The 24030-nt window shown below is 40.4% G+C and overlaps 3 protein-coding genes across 7 annotated transcripts in view; 1 reads left to right on the top strand and 2 right to left on the bottom strand.

Moving 5' to 3' along the window:
- Positions 1-1058, bottom strand: part of cc2d1a (coiled-coil and C2 domain containing 1A) — a 58127-nt gene extending 57069 nt beyond the window's left edge. For 2 of the 5 annotated variants that reach the window (XR_009803108.1, XM_061880613.1), the window contains exons 1-4: positions 727-1058; positions 585-657; positions 373-511; positions 189-295 (exon numbers count right to left, since the gene is read on the bottom strand). Coding sequence is in view for 2 of the 5 variants with exons in the window: in XM_061880613.1 (XP_061736597.1) it covers positions 189-295; positions 373-511; positions 585-647 (309 nt within the window). In the remaining 3 variants the exon portion in view is untranslated. Of the gene's footprint in view, positions 1-188; positions 296-372; positions 512-584; positions 672-726 lie in introns of all 5 variants that reach the window. The other 3 variants (XR_009803109.1, XR_009803110.1, XM_061880612.1) reach the window with 3 other exon arrangements.
- On the top strand, positions 377-14888 carry LOC133538810 (uncharacterized). The gene is made up of 8 exons (XM_061880616.1): positions 377-522; positions 3215-3256; positions 3318-3391; positions 3465-4147; positions 8074-8434; positions 12296-12420; positions 14553-14645; positions 14720-14888. Exons 2-8 carry the CDS (start codon positions 3223-3225, stop codon positions 14796-14798), a joined length of 1449 nt encoding a protein of 482 aa, XP_061736600.1. The 5' UTR covers positions 377-522; positions 3215-3222; the 3' UTR covers positions 14799-14888.
- Positions 14889-22471: 7583 nt separating this feature from the next.
- On the bottom strand, positions 22472-23579 carry nanos3 (nanos homolog 3). The gene has a single exon (XM_061880621.1). It carries the CDS (start codon positions 23414-23416, stop codon positions 22847-22849), a length of 570 nt encoding a protein of 189 aa, XP_061736605.1. The 5' UTR covers positions 23417-23579; the 3' UTR covers positions 22472-22846.
- Positions 23580-24030: the final 451 nt, after the last annotated feature.

The raw sequence follows: 24030 nt of genomic DNA, 5'->3' as shown, positions 1-24030 counted from the left end.
AGCAAAGCTTAATTGAAATATTGTCGATGTGTCCCTCCAGCAGTGCTCCGGTTGCTCATGCGACCCCCGGTAAAAAAAATAATTGCCCACCCTGCCCTCCAGCCTTACTGAAATTGAGTGAACGTGTTTTGTACACATTCGTGTACTCCATTTGATTCTTTATGGCTATAAATAGTTGTGTGTTTTACCAGCAGATCTTCATCGTCATCCAGATCTTCATCCTTCATGTCTTCTTCGTCCAGGTCTTTCATACAAAGAGCCGCCATGCGCTCAATGTCAGCCATATGAACAGGACCTGAACACATTTAGCTTACAGTCAAACACAGGTAAGCGTTCGTTTCAAAAATTAGTGGTCATTTATGAACTACACACCTTTGTTTTCACGTGTCTTCCTTTGCATTCCTCCTCCCCCTCCTCCTCCCATCAGACTCAGAAGCTCTGCCTCAAGATCTTCATCGTTGCCGTCATCATCCATACCTCCCTCCGGGTCCAGGTCAAGCAGCAGCCCCATCTGCGACGCAGGTATTCAGATAGTGGAAATATATGCTGAGTGGACATCTTTCATACTTAAGTGTGTTACTTACCTGTTTGGCGCGGGCAGCCCCTTGACCCCGGGAAGGGGGGGCCGGGTTTCGGTTGCGGCTCATGGACTTGTACCTTATAAATCGTGGCTTTTAATCAATAACACCAATGACAATGAGATATGTTATGGTTGTGTTTACTTACAAGTATTCAAGCTGTATCGTAAATGTCTTCCTAACTGTAGCATTCGGTGTAGATTGACTTGGGCTAAATGCTATAGGAAGTCATAGCACTTTTGTAATGTAGCGAGTGCGTTTGAAAGTTGATGATTTACCTTGTCAGTTTGAGGCAATGAGGTGTAAGTGACAATTCATCTTGATAAGTTGTTGTTGTCAAACGTTGTTCCAGAATCGATGTAAAAATACTGCAACGACACTTTAAAGTTAACGCAGACTTTTAGCTGTCAAAACAAGAACGACATTACGTCAAGCAGGGGACTTACTTCCTACATTGTGTCTCCATGGCAACAAGCATTTCGCTTTACGGCGGAACGCAATACGCCCATTACTGGCGTAAAAGGAGAGCCATTCGTCCTCGAACTGGTGTTTAATTGGGCGCCTGAACGTAAGTTTAAAGTAAGTTGAAGTCGATATCAATAACTACATTGACATATAGATATATATTATATATATTTGTTTAAAGTTTTGTAGCATTGGGTGTCGACTAAATTAACGTAAAATATTGTCTTTTGGCGACAAGCTGGTGAGCAAACCATTCATCCATCCAGCTTTTACCGCTTACAACCCACTTTATTTATATAACTCATTAACAACGACAGTCTATTAAAGAAAATCAAGAAAAATATTTATAGGAAAAATATTCAAAAGAATATAGTTAGGAAACAAGTAGCAACCATAATCATATTCAATGAGTTTTGTTCATTATGTATATGTATGTTACTACTCGCAGTCAACTCAAGCTTTATTTCAGGGGTATCAAACTCAAATACAGTGGGCCAAAATTTAAAACTGAACAAAGCCGCGCGCCAAGGTTGAACAAATTAACCTTTTAATAGGGACCCAAACAAGTTTTGCAATGAATATTGAACAAGCATGGCTTACATAGGGCAGCACAGTGGACCAGGGGTTGGTGCATCTGCCTCACAATACGAAGGTCCTGAGTAATCCTGGGTTCAATCCCGGGCTCGGGATCTTTCTGTGTGTAGTTTGCATGTTCTCCCCGGGACTGCGTGGGTTCCCTCCGGGTATTTGGGCTTCCTCCCATGGAACAGGCAGAGCTTACACAACGTAATAGTGCAAAATCAACTTTCAGAAAACATCAGTGGTATATTAAATAAAATTTAATAAAAAAAATTAATGCCTCTTTTCTATTTGCAGCCTTCTGGGGTCAATATCAACATTAACTTTTTCCACAGGCTAATAAATTCAAAAATAAAATAAAAATGAGGTGGGCGAGGTTTGGTAGTAGCGGGGGGTGTATATTGTAGCGTTCCGGAAGAGTTAGTGCTGCAAGGGGGTCTGGGTATTTGTTCTGTTGTGTTTATGTTGTGTTACGGTGCGGGTGTTTTCCCGAAATGTGTTTTGTCATTCTTGTTTGGTGTGAGTTCACAGTGTGGCGCATATTTGTAACAATGTTAAAGTTTTTTATACGGCCACCCTCAGTGTGACCTGTATGGCTGTTGACCAAGTATGTGTTTGTGAAAGCCGCATATATTATGTGACTTGGCCAGCACGCTGTTTATATGGAGGAAAAGAGGACGTGATGACATGTTGTAGAGGACGCTAAAAGCAGCGCCTTTAAGGCATGCTCCCAATATTGTTGTCCGGGTGGAAATCGGGAGAATGGTTGCCCAGGGAGATTTTCGGGGAGGGCACTCAACTTCGGGGGTCTCCTGGGAAAATCGGGAGGGTTGGCAAGTATGAATATTAGCGGTGAATGTGGTGTTACCGACAGGCCAGCTCTAATGTTAATTTGATATTGCCTCAAGGGCCAAATTAAATTAAACGGCGGGCCAAATTTGGCCCGCGGGCCAGAGTTTGACACCCATGCTTTATTTGAATAGCACCCCAACATTTAAAAAAAAAAGCTTGACTTAAGTACTGCACAGGACAAGACATTAAAAACAGTTAAAGCAATACAATAGTGAATTTTATGAAATACCGTTGTAAATAAACAGCCAATTTTAGCACGGTGGTCGAGGGGTTAGTGCATGTGCCTCACCCTACGAAGGTTCTGAGTTCAATCGCGGGCTGGGGATATTTCTGTGAGGAGTTTGTATGTTCTCCTCGTGACTGCGTGAGTTCCATCTGGATACTCTGGCTTCCTCCCACCTCCAAAAACATGCACCTGGGGATAGGTTGATTGGCAACACTAAATTGGCCCTAGTGTGTAAATGTTGTCTATCTGTATACTCATGATTGTCATACACACACACACACTAGGTGTTGGCCCTGCGATGAGTTGGCGACTTGTCCAGGGTGTACTCCGCCTTCCGCCCGAATGCAGCGGAGATGGACTCCAGCATCCCCCGCGACCCTGAAAGGGACAAGCGGTGGAAAATGGATGGATTTAGCTAAAAATGTTGGAGTATTGAACAAAATTAAAACCAATGTATTAGCTTGTATTACTGTATGTACCTTAATGTGACTTATTTGCAATGGTAACATTCAAGAAGAGAAGATGACTGAAGAGAGTGCGAAGACCCAGAAAAAAGGTACATGTATTTTTTTTGTTACTGTATAACTTTTTTAAATTTAGAAATTTTTTTTTTCAAGGCAGCACAGATCCAACCCAGCTTTTTTCCCTCAAGGCAACAAGTGGTGTTGTTGATAGTTCTTTTCAATCACAGGTATTTATTGTCATGAAAAACATCCTTATCTCTTGAAATGCAATGTATCAAGAGTAATTACTCTTATTTCCAGGATGTGTGTGATTTTGGCAGAGCAAATGTTGCTTCACCACTGTGTTCCCACTTGCCTTTAAAGGAGTGTCGTATCATCTGTGAACAAGTAAAAGCAGCAGGACAATCTTCTCTCACCAAAGTAGGCATCATCACTCACACCAAACTTGAACAATCAAGTGTGAGTGAGGCTTCTGAAGCACCACAACACAACACAGTCAACAGTTCTCAACTGGAGAGTGATAATGAAAAGAACAACAGCCGGCACGGAAAGAAAGAACAAATGAAAGAGGAATGTGACCAGACACTGTCCCTAACATGCACGGATCAGCAACAGATACTGACCTCTGAAGAGACAAGTGGAAGTGCTGTTGAAGATCAGCAGACAACAAAGAACAGACTTCAGGGGGATTCAGAGACTAAACAAGCAGCCCCAAGTATCGTGAGCGACAGCAGAAGAGAGCAAACTGAAACATCTGCAGAAGAAACAGCCAAGAAGAAGAGAAGGATGGGTATGTGTGGTCTGAAAGAGAAGGAACAAAACCTTTTTTTACAGATAAAAAATGGACATAGCGGACAACAGCAAGCAGAAGAGCCAAAATGTGTCAGTACAGCTGACACTGAACCTTCATTTTTGCTTGCATCCTCAACTCCTGCAAACATCCCACAAACAAAGGAGGAAGAAGTACATGCATCCAGTGACAGGTTTGTATACATTTTACATTCCTATTAGTGATGTGGGTTGTGGTTCATGGCTTGTGAGGCACTGACTTTTTTTTTTTTAAACTTAAAATGTGTGTGCTCAAATTGGTCATTCACAGGATAAAAAACAACAGGACTAAGTCTTAAGTTTATGTGCATGAACTGATGAAGTCTGTTTGGATAAGAGGCAAGCATCCTCCAAAACAAACTGAACAGTTCAGTAGCAATCGACTAAATGTCCCAAGAAAATTACTTAAGAATATGTGGAAAAAATATTGGAATCATACAGAAAATACCCTGTATTCAGGGTTTCCATGGGACATTAGAAGCATTAAAAACAATGTCAAGAGGCATTGAACAATTTAGTACAATTGTAGGACTCGGCTGATAGTAAATACGTCAATCAGTCAAACAATGAATGGAAATGAACAAAATAACGTTGCGGTCATCGATAAATAGCTACGTCTGTCTGTGTCTCTTTTCTTTGGCTCTGGCCTTCAAACTGGATACAAAAGGAGGTGAGAAAATTGCTGCCTCTACATGCATCATTTGCATTTGTAGTTCAATATAAATGTATTATTGCATTAAACCTGAACTTTGTTTTATTGTATCATGAGTGAGAAAAAAAAAACATATCCTCCAGTTTGTGGCTATTATAAGAAATATTTTCAGAGGACATGCATTTTTATTTTAAAGAATAAACATTTTTAAAAATTACTTTTTTAATATACCCAATATTATATTGATCAACTAATTCAAAATTGGATGTTTGTTTTGAGGGCTTATATGCAGTACCCCTTCAATAATTTTGATTAAAGGTACAATGTGATGATTGACAGACAGAACCTTTTAATTGGCTATTATTGACTCTCCGAATCCCCCTGCTATGCACAAAGTCAGTACACTGGATGCTATTACAGTAAAATAAATAAATAAAAATACATTCTCAGAATAAACAGTCTTGTGAGCCAAGTCTAATTCACTAGATAACAATACACACAATTGTAACTGTAACTAATTAAAATAACCATATGCAATTGGACATGGGCATTGAATTTGTTTAAGTGGCATTAAAAATGGCATTAAAAAAATATTAAATTAGAATTGCTGGTACCTGTAGAAACCCTGTGCATAACACAATCAGATGGAGAAAAAAATGTTTTGTTTTGTTATATTTTATCATTATTTTTATGTTGTATTAAGAAGGCTGTGCCTCCCCTACCTTCCCTGACTGCATGTCAATTACAGCTGAGATACAAAGTGCGCATTAAAATTTGTTCAGCAGTTATCAAGCTCATATTTTTCACGGTAAAGTAGTACCTCGACTTACAAGTCCCCTACCTTACAATTTCTTTGTATACAATTTTTTTTGCTTCGGGTTGCGAGCAAAAATGCGGGTTAGTAGTTAGATTCTGATACCTCCCCACCGGTGGTTGGCATAGCTCTGGTGTCCCCAAACTTTTGGGTCACATTGGGTTAAAAGAATTTGGCTGGGGGCCAGGCTATCTATTTGATCTATTTGTTTGTATGTGTGTGTGTATGTCCAAACTTTGGCCTGTACTGTAGTACAGGCCAAAGTTTGGACACACCTTCTCATTCTATGGGTTTTCTTTATTTTCAGGACTGTTTACATTGTAGATTGTCACTGAAGTCATCAGAACTATGAATGAACACATGTGGAGTTATGCACTTAACAAAAAAGGTGAAATAACTGAAAACAGGTTTTCTATTCTAGTTTCTTCAAAATAGGCATCCTTTGCTTTGATTACTTTTTTGCACTCTCTTTGCATTCTATCGATGAACTTCAAGAGCTAGTCGCCCAAACAGGTTTTCACTTCACAGGTTGTGGTCACTCTTGGTATTCTCTCATCGAGAGAATGCCAAGAGTGAGCAAAGCAGTAAACAGAGCAAAGGTTGGCTAATTTGAAGAAACTAGAATGTAAAACATGGTTTCAGTTACTCCACCTTTTTTTGTTTGGTACGCAACTCCACATGTGTTCATTCATAGTTTTGATACCTCGAGTGACAACCTACAATGCAAATAGTCATGAAAATAAAGTAAACACATTGAATGAGGAGAGGTGTGTCCAAACTTTTGGCCTGTACTCTATATACAGGTATACATTATATATTTATATTTAATATATAAATATATATAACACACACACACGCACACACACACACACACATATATATATATATATGTATCCATCCATCCATTTTCTACCGCTTAGTCCCTTTCGGGGTCGCGGGGGGCGCTGGCGCCTATCTCAGCTACAATCGGGCGGAAGGCGGGGTACACCCTGGACAAGTCGCCACCTCATCGCAGGGCCAACACAGATAGACAGACAACATTCACACTCACATTCACACACTAGGGCCAATTTAGTGTTGCCAATCAACCTATCCCCAGGTGCATGTCTTTGGAAGTGGGAGGAAGCCGGAGTACCCGGAGGGAACCCACGCATTCACGGGGAGAACATGCAAACTCCACACAGAAAGGTCCCGAGCCTGGATTTGAACCCAGGATCGCAGGACCTTCGTATTATAATTTTAAATATGCTGTATACACATACACAGTTGTGGTCAAAAGTTACATCACTTATAAAGAACATAATGTCATGGCTGTCTTGAGTTTCCAATAATTTCTACAACTCTTTTTTTTTTCGTGATAGAGTGATTGGAGCACATACTTGTTTATTACAAAAACATTCATGAAGTTTGGTTCATTTATGAATTTATTATGGGTCTACTGAAAATGTGACCAAATCAAAAGTATACATACAGCAATGTTAATATTTGTTTAAAAGCCCCTGGGCAAGTTTCACTACAATAAAGGTGTTTTTGGTAGCCATCCACAAGCTTGTGGTTGAATTTTTGACCACTCCTTTTGACAAAATTGGTGCAATACAACTTAATGTTTGGTTTTCTGACATGGACTTTCTTCTTCAGCATTTTCCACATGATTAAGTCAGGACTTTGGGAAGACCATTCTGAAACCTTAATTCTAACCTGATTTAGCCCTTCCTTTACCACTTTTGACATGTGTGTTGGGGTCATTGTCCTGTTAGAACACCCAACTGCGCAGAAGACCTAACCTCCGGGCTGATGATTTTAGGTTGTCCTGAAGAGTTTGGAGGTAATCCTACTTTTTCATTGTCCCATTTAATCTCTGTAAAGCACCAGTTCCATCGGCAGCAAAACAGACCTCACTTTTTCTCCTCCAAACATATTGCTGGGTATTGTGGCCAAACAGCTCAAATTTTGTTTCATCTGTCCACAGAACCTTCCTCCAGAAGGTCTTATCTTTGTCCATGTGATGTCAGACGAAACAAAAATTGAACTGTTTGGCCACAATACCCAGTAAAATGTTTGGAGGAGAAAAGGTGAAGCCTTTAATACCAGGAACACCACTCTTACCGTCAAGCATGGTGGTGGTAGTATTATGCTCTGGGCCTGTTTTGGTGCCAATGGAACTAGTGCTTTGCAGAGAGTAAATTGGACAATGAAAAAGGAGGATTACCTCCAAATTCTTCAGGACAACCAAAAATCATCAGCCCAGAGGTTGGTCGTTGTCCAACAGGACAACGACCCCAAACACACATAAAAAGGGGAAAAGGAATGGCTAAATTAGGCTAGAATTAAGGTTTTAGAATGGCTTTCCCAAAGTCCTAACTTAAACGTGTGGACAATGCTAAAGAAACAAGTCCATGTCCGAAAACCAACAAAATGAGCTGAACTTCACCAATTTTGTCAAGAGGAGTGGTCAAAAATTCAAACATAAGGTTGTGGATGGCTACCAAAAGTACCTTGTTGCAGTGAAACTTGCCAAGGGACATGTACCCAAATGTTAACATTGCTGTATGTATACAAATTGTAATGACTAACATAAAGGTCAAAGTGTTCAGATAGTTTTGTGTGTTAAACAGGCCAGACGCAGAAGTCCGCATTTCATGCATTCCTGATGGGAATGAGACCTCTTGTAAACCCAGTTGTTTGGAGGGCAAATATCACAAACAGGACTTAGTTCCTGGTCCTGATTCAACGGAGGCCTCACAGTCAGAGCCACCAGGGGAAGAGAAACAACATTTTGACCATGCAAAGCCACAGGGAGCAGTGTGTGTATCATCAACTTATTGGGATGTGGATGTTGCCATAGCAACGTATGACAAAAGGAATGAGACTTGTGCTGATTCTAGCAAAACGCAACTTTCATCTGCTGACTCTCACCAAGTATGTGTTGAAGTGTGTGAGGCTACACCCTCTGGTGCTTCAGGACAGAATGCCATGGTGAGTAGAATGCAATAGAGAGTTAATGTTGAAGACCATAACCCGTTCAAGTCCATAATAGGATTAAGTGCTTTTAATGTTTACTTTTAGTTTTCAATTTTAACTCTTATCTTGCCTCGCTTGTTTTCCAAAAGAGTCAGACCCTACAGTGTAGCAATGTTCAAGCCATGATGTGTGCCACAGCGTCACTGTGCCACATGACGGCATAATTGGTTTTCTTGCAAGTACCGGTATTACCGTAGGACGAGGAATAGCTATACATGCTACACTACACACTATAGGGCTGGGATATGCTGACCGCAATTTAGAGCTCTCGAAGGTAAACTAAGGTGGGCCATTTGATATATAGACACATATCGACATCAACGATAGCACTAGAGATGTAAGGGTATCAAAATCTCACAGTACGATATTATCACACTATTAAGCCTACTGTATGATATTATTGTGGTATATATCTAAATAAAAAGACTTAAAAATGTTATTGTGTGTAAAATAAAGTGGCAAGAATGTTTAGGATAAGCACACTTACTGTAATTAGGGTTTGTACAGGTGCTTAAAAATTCTTAGATTTTAATGTTGTGTTTTCAAGTTTGAAAAATGCCTGAATTTGAAGTGCCTGTAAATGCTTGGAAATGTTCCTCATAGTTCTCAGCAGTCTGACTCAATAGGCTAATTGCAAAATAGATACAAATAAAATAAGTTTCCTTAAAAATGAAACCTAGAAGCTTGATCTCTTGGCTTTGCACGAGCCCTTACATTAGGTTGTTGTCATGCCTAAGCCGTAAATTTAGTGGTGCGACAACCTCCCGGCATTATCATGCCGGGAGGTTGACGTTTTAATGAACATTGAATGGAAATTGACAAATACAAACTTTGGATAAAACTTGGACCAAATCCATGTTTAGCCTGCTGCAAAGTATGCAGAAAGGAAATCCAGCTTTTCGCAAAGTAAGAGTCGGTTCTCTCTAGTCATATGAAAGGTAAGCCACAGAGATTACGAGCCCTACATGTTAACTAACGTTAGCTAAAGTTGTGTTTTCTAACCTTTTGGTACATGCTAGACCTAAACTGTGAGATCAGCGCTAGATTGCATGTTAATTACGGACAGTTATTACGAGCTATGAAGGGAAAAAAGCGAGCGCTTGTCATTGATAAATTATAATGTTAAGAACTTCCCTCAACTAAAGATCGATTTGTTATTTTAGCCACAGTTGTAAGGCTAGATATCCTTAATTAAAGGTGACTGAGCTGTTGTGAAACAAATATTTTCCTTTGATGTATTATCCTTGTACAAACCCTGTTTCCGTATATGAGTTGGGAAATTGTGTTAGACGTAAATATAAACGGAATACAGTGATTTGCAAATCCTTTTCAACCCATATTCAATTGAATGCACTTCAAAGACAAGATATTTGATGTCCAAACTCATAAACATAATTTTTTTTTTTTGCAAATAATTTAATTTGAATTTAATGGCTGCAACACGTGCCAAAGTAGTTGTGAAAGGGCATGTTCACCACTGTGTTACATCAACTTTTCTTTTAACAACACTCAATAAATGTTTGGGAATTGAGGAAACTAATTGTTGAAGCTTTGAAAGTGGAATTATTTCCCATTTCTGTTTTATGTAGAACTCCAGTCGTTCTTTTACGCTTCATAATTCGCCACACATTTTCGATGGGAGACAGGTCTTGACTGCAGGCGGGCCAGGAAAGTACCCGCACTGTTTCTTTACGAAGCCACGCTGTTGTAACACGTGCTGTATGTCTCGCTGAAATAAGCAGGGGCGTCCATGAAAAAAGACTGCACTTAGATGGCAGCATATGTTGTTCTAAAACCTATATGTACCTTTCAGCATTTTTGGTGCCTTCACAGATGTGCAATTTACCCATGCCTTGGGCACTAATGCACCCCCATACCATCACAGACGCTGGCTTTTGAACTTTGCGTCGATAACAGTCTGGATGGTTCGCTTCCCCCTTGGTCCGGATAACACGATGTCAAATATTTCCAAAAACAATTTGAAATGTGGACTCGTCAGACCACAGAACACTTTTCCACTTTGCATCAGTCCATCTTAGATGATCTCAGGCCCAGAGAAGCCGGCATTTCTGGATGTTGTTGATAAATGGCTTTCACTTTGCATATAAGAGCTTTAACAGATGTAGCGACAAACTGTATTTAGTGACAGTGGTTTTCTGAAGTGTTCCTGAGCCCATGTGGTGATATCCTTTAGAGATTGATGTCGGTTTTTGATACAGTGTTGTCTGAGGGATAGAAGGTCACGGTCATTCAATGTTGGTTTCGGGCCATGCCGCTTACGTGGAGTGATATCTCCAGATGATATTATAGTACCATTAACTTGATCATTACAATGTACAGAATATCAGAAGCATTTATTCAGATAGAAATATATTTTACATCACCAAACATATTTGACAATCAAACCATGACAATTCAAATCTTGTGACTTTAATTTGGTGAAACAGGTATTATAATATTAAAGTGTATCTCCTCCTCTGAATGCAAGTAATCTTAAAGCAGTATTCCTACATTGTGTTTATTGTCATTAAAAGTGTTTTAATATCCATTTTGTGTTGAGTTGTTTAAAAAAATAGTTCACTAAAGCAAACTAATTGTCCAGTTAGGTTAAAAAAAACTTAAGAATTATCTGTCTAGGGCAGTGGTTCTCAAACTTTTTTCAGCGATGTACCCCCTGATAACATTTTTTTTAATTCAAGTACCCCCTAATCAGAGCAAAGCATTTTTGGTGGAGAAAAAGAGATAAGTAAAATACAGCACTATGTCATCAGTTTCTGGTTTATTAAATTGTTTAATAGTGCAAAATATTGCTAATTTGTAGTGGTCTTTCTTGAACTATTTGGAAAAAAAGATATAAAAATAACTAAAAACTTGTTGAAAAAGTGTTTCAATTATGAATAAAGATTTCTACACATAGAAGTAATCATCAACTTAAAGTGCCCTCTTTGGGAATTGTAATACTGTAGAGATCCATCTGGATTCATGAACTTAATTCTAAACATTTCTTCACAAAAAAAAGAAATCTGTAAAATCAATATTTATGGAAAATGTCCACAAAAAATCTAGCCGTCAACACTGAATATTGCATTGTTGCATTTCTTTTTTCAGTTTATGACCTTACATTCATATTTGGTTGAAGTATTATTCAATAAATATATTCACAAAGGATTTTTGAATTGTTGCTATTTTTAAAATATTTAAAAAAAAAAATCTCACGTACCCCTTGGCATACCTTCAAGTACCCCCAGGGGTACGCATACCCCCCATTTGAAAACCTCTGGTCAAGGGTACACTTATTAATGATGAAAAATTATATTTATCTGTGATTAATCCAAAATAAATATTTTGATCGTTTGACAGCCTTAATTTTGTCCCTTTTGTTTTGTTAACAAATTCAGGAAATACCTCCCTGGACACAGGGATGGTATGGACCATCTACATGGTCTTACTAATGTTAGAGTCATTTGTTCCTCGCACTCTAGTTGCAAAGAGTTCAACCCCTCCATGCTCCAGCCACTCAACAAGCCACATTAACAGTACTAATTGAATATTCTGCATGGGTCTGCATCTGGCAACAAAAGTCAGATGTATACAGTATAAATAGATACACAGCAAACACTGTCCCCTGAAGGGCCCCCAAGCCACACATCAGTATCTGTGACACACCCCTCAATCTGTGTCAAGTTATTCTTATTAGTTGTTGTTTTCCACAAATGATTTACTTTATTACCTATTATACGCTATATTGGTTATTACGCCTGACAGTGATGAATGTACGCATACCAATTACTAAAGATTGTTTTCTCTTGCACACAGTGTGATTTTGATCATCAAGCTGCTGATGTAAACAAAGGGAACACAGCAAACACCAACACACACCTTCTGGAATATGAAGACTACCATTTTGTTTCCGACACACAACTCAACAATATCTCATTCATGTAAGCACTAATCATCTTGTATGTACAGTACTAATACTTACTGTATGTACACTAAATATAAATGTAAGAATCTGTGGTACTCTCAAGAAGCAATATTGGGTGACTTTCTACTCACTTTATTCTGTCTTGCAACACACATATTTAAATACTCTGACTGGCTGGTTCCTATAACCCTTCTTATTACAGTTGCCGTAGGGAGGTAAAAAAATAGATGGCCAAATATATATACACATATATGTGTATACATATAAATATACATATTTATATACATACATATATACACACATATATACATAGAAATATCTAAATGTATATATATATATGTAAATATATATATATATATATATATATATATATATATATATATATATATATATATATATATATATATATATACACATATATATGTAGGTGTGGGAAAAATCACAAGACTACTTCGTCTCTACAGAACTGTTTCATGAGGGGTTCCCTCAATCATCAGGAGATGATTGAGGGAACCCCTCATGAAACAGTTCTGTAGAGACGAAGTAGTCTTGTGATTTTTCCCACACCTACATATTGCGCTCTACCACGGTATCGAGCACTATTCTCTGGATAATCCAATCAAGACATATATACATATATATATAGACACACACATACCATGGCACGGTTGGGAGAGTGGCTGTGCCAGCAACCAGAGGGTTCCTGGTTCGATCCCCAGCTTCTGCCAACCTAGTCACGTCCGTTTGTGTCCTTGAGCAAGACACTTAACCATTGCTCCTGATGGGTCGTGGTCAGCGCCTTGCATGACAGCTCCCGCCATCAGTGTGTGAATGTGTGTTTAAATGGGTGAATGTGAGAATAGCTGTGTCAAAGCGCTTTGAGTACCTTGAATGTAGAAAAGCGCTATACAAGTATAACCCATTTACCATATATATACAAACATAAATATACATATGTATATATACACATACATACACATACATACAAATACTGTATATACACACATATACAAAACCCAAAACCAGTGAACTAGTGCAACAAACACAGCAAAACATGAACGCAAAGGACAATCTAACCATTGGAATACTCTGGGATTTATGACTATCAGTAATTTGAAAAATGCACTGCACATCATTTTGGCGGCTTTAATTTTAATGGTAAAGCTTTAAAAAAAAATTAAATAAAATAAAACAACAATTTGGAGACTTGCCCATGTCTGGTTTCTATTGAAGTCACATAAAAATTAAAAAAAATTCGGACTACCTCCTGATATGGCCTGAATCTGATGCAAAAAGATCATATTTGAAGCACTTTTAGTGTTTGGACTTGGAAAAAAAAAATCGATATGTGTCACTTGACGACAAAAATCTATTTTGGTGTGCAGAGGCTTGGTGATGGAGATCTGTGCGCATATAGGTGGGGGCATCTTCACAAAGCCACAAATTTTTCCTTGCCACCGCAGCTGTGAAAGTGCTTGATTTGATATGCAGCATGGCCTACTTTTTAAATGTTAAAATTGCAGACACAATTTTTATCATAATTAAAATGTGATTAATTGTGCTGCTCTACTCTCGACAAATCCTATGAACGGTACTACTTTAAATAAGCTTAACTTTTTCCAATGGATGATATTTGTGTTTCAGAAGTGTGTTCAACACAGGTTCTTTAAATTAGAAGGCGTGGCCTCAAAGTATTAGATGCATGTTTTGGTATTGTTCCAATATTTTTCGTGTACAAAATGACAGAGTAAAATTAATATTTTCACTTTGCTTTTTGAAGATTTTGTATTTTAGTTTTGATGTGTACTTTGTTTTTTAAAGACTGTATGATGATTTTAATATTTACTTTCTGAAAATAGTATGAGGCTTTAGTTTGATATTAACCGTTTTGTCATTTTTGTTTCATAAAGATAGTTGTGTTTTTAAAGAGTATTTGTGTGTTAAAAATCGTTTTTTTTAAAGGTTTTGTATTTTTAAAAATAGTTTTGTGTTCTTAAATAGTATTTGTGTTATTTGTGCATTTTAAAGATAGTGTTTTTTGTTTTAAAGAGTATTTATGTTGTAAAGATATACTTTTTTAAGAGTATTTGTGCATTTGAAAGATAGTGTTTTTTTAAGGAGTATTTTGAAGATATTGTGTGTGCGCAGACAGGATGAGGCAGCAAAGGAGGACGAAGACGAATGTTCAGAAGACGCAACACAACTCGTGTGTGGACTCATTAGAGAACTTTCCTTTCTCAAGTGTGTTCTTTTTTTTTTTTTTCTGCTTGCAGAAAAAAAAACCTGTGCTGACACGTTTTTATGTTCTCTTTCAGTCGAACCGTCATGGCCGCTCATCGAGAGCTTGAGAACATGCGGCGTTCCAGGAAGAACTCCAGGAAGTTACTCCGCTGAGAAGCTTTTATTATTTTTATTACTATATTCAGGTTATTTCTTTATAACACTAACTGAATAAATGTTTGTTATTCATACCTTAGGAAAATATTCTGCTGTTTAAGCTTGTTATTAAAACATCACAGGGTACAATTGGATATTAGTTTTTAAACAAAATAGTTATACTCTCCTCACATAGTTAGTTGGGGTAATCATATATACATACAGTATTTTTCAGACCACAGGGCGCACCAGATTAAAAGGCGCACAGCCGATGAGTGGGTCTATTCAGGTCTTTTTTCAAACAAAAGGCGCATTTAAAGGGGTCATATTATGAATTTTTTCTAAATGTAAAACATTATCTTGTGGTCTACATAACAAATGATGGTGGTTCTTTGGTCAAAATGTTGCATGGATGATGTTTTACAGATCATCTTCAAGTAGCTTTCTGAGCATTTTTTTAGGATGCACTGTATTGCGGGCTGTCTTATTTACGTGCCTCACCTTTGACAGCGTCTTCTCCCTGTCATCTTTGTTGTAGCCGTGTAGCGTGCGAGGACAGCAGTGGAAGAAATATCAAAAGATGGAGCTAACTGTTTTAATGACATTTAAACTACTTCATTTATTAGTTAGCAGGATCTCCTCATTCGTGGCTCACTAGTGCAACCTGTGAAAAACCGTCCGACCGGAGCCCTCTGATAACTAAACTTCCGTTAGTGAATTATGTAAACCCACTACAGTTTTATCGCTTTGATAGCTAGTCTACTGACAGATATAAGTAAGAACTTTACAGTACTTTATATTTGAAATGGCAACAGCGGAGGATAAATGTCCCATGACAAGAAGATAGAGAAAAAGAAGAAGCTTATCGACTATGGTGTCGGCACGGACAAGTGTATATGCTCACCAATTTTGAGGACTGATGCAGATCCCAAACTCAGATCAGCGGGTACCAGAAGGTAAGAAAAGTTACTTTTGCATAATATTACGAAACAAAACGCCAGATAACATGTCTTACCTTATACACACACCATAATAAAACTCGTATGTTGAAGCACAGTACAATCCATCATGCGGTGCAGCTTCATAGCTTACCAAATCCATCCATCCATCCATCATCTTCCGCTTATCCGAGGTCGGGTCGCGGGGGCAGCAGCCTAAGCAGGGAAGCCCAGACTTCCCTATCTCCAGCCACTTCGTCTAGCTCTTCCCGGGGGATCCCGAGGCGTTCCTAGGCCAGCCGGGAGACATAGTCTTTCCAACGTGTCCTGGGTCTTCCCCGTGGCCTCCTACCAGCTGGACGTGCCCTAAACACATCCCTAGGGAGGCGTTCGGGTGGCATCCTGACCAGATGCCCGAACCACCTCATCTGGCTCCTCTCGATGTGGAGGAGCAGCGGCTTTACGTTGAGCTCCTCCCGGATGGCAGAGCTTCTCACCCTATCTCTAAGGGAGAGCCCCGCCACCCGGCGGAGGAAACTCATTTCGGCCGCTTGTACCCGTGATCTTATCCTTTCGGTCATGACCCAAAGCTCATGACCATAGGTGAGGATGGGAACGTAGATCGACCGGTAAATTGAGAGCTTTGCCTTCCGGCTCAGCTCCTTCTTCACCACAGCGGATCGATACAACGTCCGCATTACTGAAGACGCCGCACCGATCCGCCTGTCGATCTCACGATCCACTCTTCCCCCACTCGTGAACAAGACTCCTAGGTACTTGAACTCCTCCACTTGGGGCAGGGTCTCCTCCCCAACCCGGAGATGGCACTCCACCCTTTTCCGGGCGAGAACCATGGACTCGGACTTGGAGGTGCTGATTCTCATTCCGGTCGCTTCACACTCGGCTGCGAACCGATCCAGTGAGAGCTGAAGATCCCGGCCAGATGAAGCCATCAGGACTACATCATCTGCAAAAAGCAGAGACCTAATCCCGTGGCCACCAAACCGGAACCCCTCAACGCCTTGACTGCGCCTAGAAATTCTGTCCATAAAAGTTATGAACAGAATCGGTGACAAAGGACAGCCTTGGCGGAGTCCAACCTTCACTGGAAACGTGTCCGACTTACTGCCAGCAATGCGGACCAAGCTCTGACACTGATCATACAGGGAGCGGACTGCCACAATAAGACATTCCGATACCCCATACTCTCTGAGCACTCCCCACAGGACTTCCCGAGGGACACGGTCGAATGCCTTCTCCAAGTCCACAAAGCACATGTAGACTGGTTGGGCAAACTCCCATGCACCCTCAAGAACCCTGCCGAGAGTATAGAGCTGGTCCACAGTTCCACGACCAGGACGAAAACCACACTGTTCCTCCTGAATCCGAGGTTCGACTATCCGGCGAAGCCTCCTCTCCAGTACACCTGAATAAACCTTACCGGGAAGGCTGAGGAGTGTGATCCCACGATAGTTGGAACACACCCTCCGGTCCCCCTTCTTAAAGAGAGGGACCACCACCCCGGTCTGCCAATCCAGAGGTACCGCCCCCGATGTCCACGCGATGCTGCAGAGTCTTGTCAACCAAGACAGCCCCACAGCATCCAGAGCCTTAAGGAACTCCGGCCGGATCTCATCCACCCCCGGGGCCTTGCCGCCGAGGAGCTTTTTAACTACCTCAGCGACCTTAGCCCCAGAAATAGGAGAGTCCACTACAGATTCCCCAGGCACCGCTTCCTCAAAGAAAGACGTGTTGGTGGGATTGAGGAGGTCTTCGAAGTATTCCCTCCACCGATCCACAACATCCGCAGTCGAAGTCAGCAGAACACCATCCGCACCATACACGGTGTTGATAGTGCACTGCTTCCCCTTCCTGAGGCGCCGTATGGTGGTCCAGAATCGCTTCGAAGCCGTCCGGAAGTCGTTTTCCATGGATTCCCCGAACTCTTCCCATGTCCGAGTTTTTGCCTCCGCGACCGCTAAAGCTGCACACCGCTTGGCCCGTCGGTACCCGTCCACTGCCTCCGGAGTCCTATGAGCCAAAAGAACCCGATAGGACTCCTTCTTCAGCTTGACGGCATCCCTCACTGCTGGTGTCCACCAACGGGTTCTGGGATTACCGCCACGACAGGCACCAACAACCTTGCGGCCACAGCTCCAATCAGCCGCCTCGACAATAGAGGTTCGGAACATGGTCCACTCGGACTCAATGTCCCGCACCTCCCTCGTGACATGTTCAAAGTTCTCCCGGAGGTGTGAATTGAAACTCTCTCTGACAGGAGACTCTGCCAGACGTTCCCAGCAGACCCTCACAATGCGCTTGGGCCTGCCAGGTCTGTCCGGCATCCTCCCCCACCATCGCAGCCAACTCACCACCAGGTGGTGATCGGTAGAAAGCTCCGCCCCTCTCTTCACCCGAGTGTCCAAAACATAAGGCCGCAAATCCGATGACACAACTACAAAGTCGATCATGGAACTGCGGCCTAGGGTGTCCTGGTGCCAAGTGCACATATGGACACCCTTATGTTTGAACATGGTGTTTGTTATCGACAAACTGTGACGAGCACAAAAGTCCAATAACAAAACACCACTCGGGTTTAGATCCGGGCGACCATTCTTCCCAATCACGCCTCTCCAGGTTTCACTGTCGTTGCCAACATGAGCGTTGAAGTCTCCCAGTAGGACAAGGGAATCACCCGGAGGAGCACTTTCCAGTACTCCCTCGAGTGTACCCAAAAAGGGTGGGTATTCTGAACTGCTGTTTGGTGCGTAAGCACAAACAACAGTCAGGACCCGTCCCCCCACCCGAAGGCGAAGGGAAGCTACCCTCTCGTCCACTGGGTTGAACTCAAACGTACAGGCTTTGAGCCGGGGGGCAACCAGAATTGCCACCCCAGCCCGTCGCCTCTCACTGCCGGCAACGCCAGAGTGGAAGAGGGTCCAGTCCCTCTCGAGAGAACTGGTTCCAGAGCCCTTGCTGTGCGTCGAGGTGAGTCCGACTATATCCAGCCGGAACTTCTCTACCTCGCACACTAGCTCAGGCTCCTTCCCCCCCAGTGAGGTGACGTTCCACGTCCCAAGAGCTAGCTTCTGTAGCCGAGGATCGGACCGCCAAGTGCCCTGCCTTCGGCTGCCGCCCAGCTCACAATGCACCCGACCTCTATGGCCCCTCCTATGAGTGGTGAGCCCATTGGAGGGATGACCCACGTTGCCTCTTCGGGCTGTGCCCGGCCGGGCCCCATGGGAACAGGCCCGACCACCAGGCGCTCGCCATCGTGCCCCAACTCCGGGCCTGGCTCCAGAGCGGGGCCCCGGTGACCCACGTCCGGGCGAGGGAAATCTGGGTTCATTTCGTTGTAATTCCATAGAAGTCTTTGAGCTGCTCTTTGTCTGATCACTCACCTAGGACCTGTTTGTCTTGGGAGACCCTACCAGGGGGCATGAAAACCCCCAGACAACATAGCTCCTAGGATCATTGGGACACGCAAACTCCTCTACCACGGTAAGGTAGCAGCTCAGAGAGGAGTAGCTTACCAAAGTCGTACTAAAACATTTTGATAGATTTTTGAGTGTTGTGTGTAATTTTCTATATTTCCAATGGAATATACACAATGTTGGTGTTGTTTACTTGAGTCATATTGCAGTCTACATGTATCTCTTATGTGTTGACTGCAATCTACTGATTACACTTATCATTACACCATGTACCAAATAAAATAGCTTTGAGGTTGGCAAGCAAAACCAGAAAGATTCTGTATATTAGGCGCACCGGGTTATAAAGCGCACTGTCGAGTTTTGAGAAAATGAAAGGATTTTAGGAGCGTCTTATAGTACGTATATTACGGTACATCATACTTGCCAACCATCCCGGATTTTCCGGGAGACTCCCGAAATTCAGCGCCTCTCCCGAAAACATCCCAGGACTAATTTTGTCCCGAAAATCTCCCGAAATTCAGGCAGAGCTGGAGGCCACGCCCCCTCCAGCTCCATGCGGACCTGAGTGACGTGTATAAAGAGCATGTCTGCCAATGACGTTATAACTGCAGAATGATCGAAGGCGAGTTCTTGGTTTCTTATGTGGGTTTATTGTTAGGCAGTTTCATTAACGTCCTCCCAGCGCGGTAAAACAACACAACAACAGCAGTCTGTTTTCGTCTACCGTAAAGCAGTTTGTCTGCCTAAACAGCAATGTTGTGACACACTTAAACAGGACAATACTGCCATCTACTGTACATGCATGTGGTTAGAAAAACAAGGATGGACAATTCAACTTTTAACTCAACAATGAATATGTGTGTGTAAATGTGTAAATAAATGAACACTGAAATTCAAGTATTTATTTTATATATATATATATTATATATATATATATATATATACACATATATACATATATATATACATATACATATATACACACACATATATATGTATAATATATATAGATATATATATATATATATATGTATAATATATATATATTAGGGGTGTGGGAAAAAATTGATTCGAATACGAATCGAATCTAATACGTTGTGTGATTCAGATTCGATTCTCTCTTTTTTTCACACAGCAATACCATAACAATGCAATGCAATTCCAAAACCAAACCTGACCCAGCAACACTCAGAACTGCAATAAACAGAGCAATTGAGGAGACACAAACACGACACAGAACAAACCAAAAGTAGTGAAACAAAAATGATTATTATCAACAACAGTATCAATATTAGTTATAATTTCAGCATAGCAGTGATTAAAAATCCCTCATTGACATTATCATTAGACATTTATAAAAATTAAAAAAAGAACAATAGTGTCACAGTGGCTTACAATTGCATCGCATCTCATAAGCTTGACAACACACTATGTCCAACGTTTTCACAAAGATAAAATAAGTCATATTTTTGGTTTGTTTAATAGTTAAAACAAATTTACACTACTGCAATCAGTTGATAAAACATTGTTATTTACAATTATAAAAGCTTTTTTTTTTTTTTTAAATCTACTTCTCTGCTAGCATGTCAGCAGACTGGGGTAGATCCTGCTGAAATCCTATGTATTGAATGAATACTGAATTGTTTTGAATCGGAAAAAAATCGTTTTTGAATCGTGAATCGCGTTGAATCGGAAAAAAAAAAAAATCGAGATATTATCGATTCGTGACCCCAAGAATCGATATTGAATCGAATCGTGGGACACCCAAAGATTCGCAGCCCTAATATATATATATATATATATATATATATATATATATATATACATACATACATACATATATAAGAAATACTTGACTTTCAGTGAATTCTAGCTATATATATATATATATATATATATATATATATATATATATATATATATATATATATATATATATATATATATATATATATATATATATATATATATATATATATATATATATATATATATATATATATGAAATACTTGACTTGGTGAATCTAGGGGGAAATATACTCCTCCCCCCTTAACCACGCCCCCAACCACCTCCCGAAATCGGAAGTCTCAAGGTTGGCAAGTATGAGGTACATGAAACTTAAACTTATATCCATAAATTTTTGTATAACAGTTACTAGGGGTGTGGGAAGAAACTGATTCGAATACGAATCACGATTCTCACGTTGTGCAATTCAGAATCGATTCTCTTTTTTTTTTTTAATCAATCTAAAACGATACACAGCAATACCGTAACAATGCAATACAATTCCAAAACCAAACCTGACCCAGCAACACTCAGAACTGCAATAAACAGAGCAATTGAAAGGAGACGCAAACACGACGACACAGAACAAACCAAAAGTAGTGAAACAAAAATGAATATAATCAACAACGGTATCAATATTAGTTATAATTTCAGTTTAGCAGTGATTAAAAATCCCTCATTGACATTATCATTAGACATTTATAAAAAAAAAAACAATAGTGTCACAGTGGCTTACACTTGCATCGTATCTCATAAGCTGTGTCCAATGTTTTCACAAAGATAAAATAAGTTGTATTTTTGGTTTGTTTAATAGTTAAAACAAATTTACATTATAGCAATCAGTTGATGTAAACATTGTCCTTTACAATTATAAAAGTTTTTGTTTTTTTAATCTACTACTCTGCTAGCATGTAAGCAGACAGGGGTAGATCATGCTAAAATCCTATGTATTGAATGAATGCAGAATCGTTTTGAATCGGAAAAATATCGTTTTTGGATGGAGAATCGCGTTGAATCGAAAAAAATCGATACATAATCAAATCGCTACCCCAAAAATCGATATTGAATCGAATCGTGGGACACCAAAGATTCGCAGCCCTAACAGTTACTCATAGTTGTTAATACGGCATGGCGAAGTTGGTAGAGTGGCTGTGCCAGCAATCTGAGGGTTACTGGTTCAACCCCCACCTTCTACCATCCTAGTCACGTCCGTTGGGCAAGACACTTCACCCTTGCTCCTGATGGGTCCTGGTCAGTGCCTTGCATGGCAGCTCCCACCATCAGTGTTTGAATGTGTGTGTGTGAATGTGGAAATACTGTCAAAGCGCTTTGGGCTCCTTAAAAAGGGGTAGAAAATCATTATACAAGTACAACACATTTACCATATCAACATGTAACTTTTTTTTTACCCACTTTACTTTCATTTAATTTTTGTTCTTAAAAACACCACACTTCTCCTGCAGTTTTTTTTTTTACAAAGACCAAACACCATCAAAAGATTATATTCGTAAAAAGTATTTACAACACAGGAGAGAAAATGTGTAGTTTTAATATATAAGACCATTGCACATGACACTGCAAATAAAATACTACGTATAACACTGCAAACTACTACAATACTACAAATGAATACAATACTATGTACGACACTGCAAACTACTACAAATAAATACAATACTATGTATAACACCGCAAACTACTACAAATAAATACAATACTACGTATAACACTGCAAACGACAGATACTTGCACACAAGAATGAAAGAAAAACACATATTTCACACTGTTTGCTTAAAAAAATACAAGTAATTATTCTCTTATGATTTAAAAGCAATAAATGAGAAATGTTGCTATTCCAACTATAACAGAAATGACAAACAAAACATGTGATGGAAGCACATGAGAAGTTCAGCGTCTGTTCTTGACGTACACAGACTTGTAGTTGACGTCCACTTTTGGACAGAAGCGTTTGGTGTGCGCTTTGTCGCCGGAAGCCCCGCAAAGAGGACACACGTACCTGCGCAGGTAAGGACAGGCGACGTCTCCGGAGAGCGTCTTCAGCCAGTGGGACGAGTAGACCACCTGGGACTCCCCGTTGTGTTTGCAGAAGGTGCACATCATGCGTGTAGGTGATGGCGGCTCAGGTGTGTTCAGGTGCCAGCTGCGCCCTTTGAAGCCTCCTTCCTTGCGTGCAGGAGTGTATGCAAGATTATTGTGCAGACCTGCGACTGGTGCACGAAGTTCTGCTCCCGACGTCGGAGGAGATGCAACACAACTCGGATTAAGTTCCCATCTTTGCACGCGCATGTTTCTAGAAGACGCATTCAAAGCTTCCGTTTGTAAAGGTGACGCTTCCGCTTGTGAAGGCACAGCTTCCGGTTGTGAAAGCGTCGTGTTGTTTTGACATATTATCTTCCGAACTGCATCGGATAATCCCATGTAGTCTTTCCAGGGCTGGAAACTTCTGTTTGAGTCCATGATGCGTTCAAAGACATATGCGCCTCCAACGCACCATTTGCTCCCCGAATGTAAGCCTTAAAGGTGAAAGTGAGACCGACCTGCCACACATGCTGATGGTAATTGGACGTGAGCGCTCATCCAATCGTCAATAAGAACACGCGCAGCACGCACCTGACGCGTGCACATCTGCTCCCTGCAATTTTCATCCAATTAGAAACACGCTCTGAGCGCGTGTACTGCTGTCTTGGCTCCGCCCACTTGAGCAATGAGACCAATTATTCTCATTTTGGAGGAGAGGGGCGTGGCCATCATCAGTATGACGAGATCGCTATTCAATTTATTTTCACAAATTGGGATTGTTGTATTCATAATTTAATCCAAAAACGCTCATTAGGTATTTAAAAAATATATGCAATTTGTTATTCTTATAGCCAGGTACATAAAAAAACCACATGTCTGGCTATAGGAATTACGAATTGCATTATAATCATAAATTATTACAAAACCAAAAACCAATGAATTTGGCACATTGTGCAAATGGTAAATAAAAACACCACAATGCAAATCATTTTCAACTTACATTCAATTGAATAGACTGCAAAGACACATTTTTTAATGTTCGAACTGATAAA

This window comes from Nerophis ophidion, linkage group LG20 (genome assembly GCF_033978795.1).
Source record: "Nerophis ophidion isolate RoL-2023_Sa linkage group LG20, RoL_Noph_v1.0, whole genome shotgun sequence".
Lineage (NCBI taxonomy): Eukaryota > Metazoa > Chordata > Actinopteri > Syngnathiformes > Syngnathidae > Nerophis > Nerophis ophidion.
This window is presented reverse-complemented; position numbering and strand designations above follow the sequence as displayed.

Coding starts and splice junctions, on each gene's coding strand:
- nanos3 (XM_061880621.1), bottom strand. CDS start 23,416: ATGGACTCAAACAGAAGTTTCCAGCCCTGGAAAGACTACATGGGATTA.
- LOC133538810 (XM_061880616.1), top strand. CDS start 3,223: ATGACTGAAGAGAGTGCGAAGACCCAGAAAAAAG. Junction 3,392..3,464: donor ATAGTTCTTTTCAATCACAG/GTATTTATTGTC, acceptor TCTTATTTCCAG/GATGTGTGTGATTTTGGCAG. Junction 4,148..8,073: donor GTACATGCATCCAGTGACAG/GTTTGTATACAT, acceptor TGTGTTAAACAG/GCCAGACGCAGAAGTCCGCA.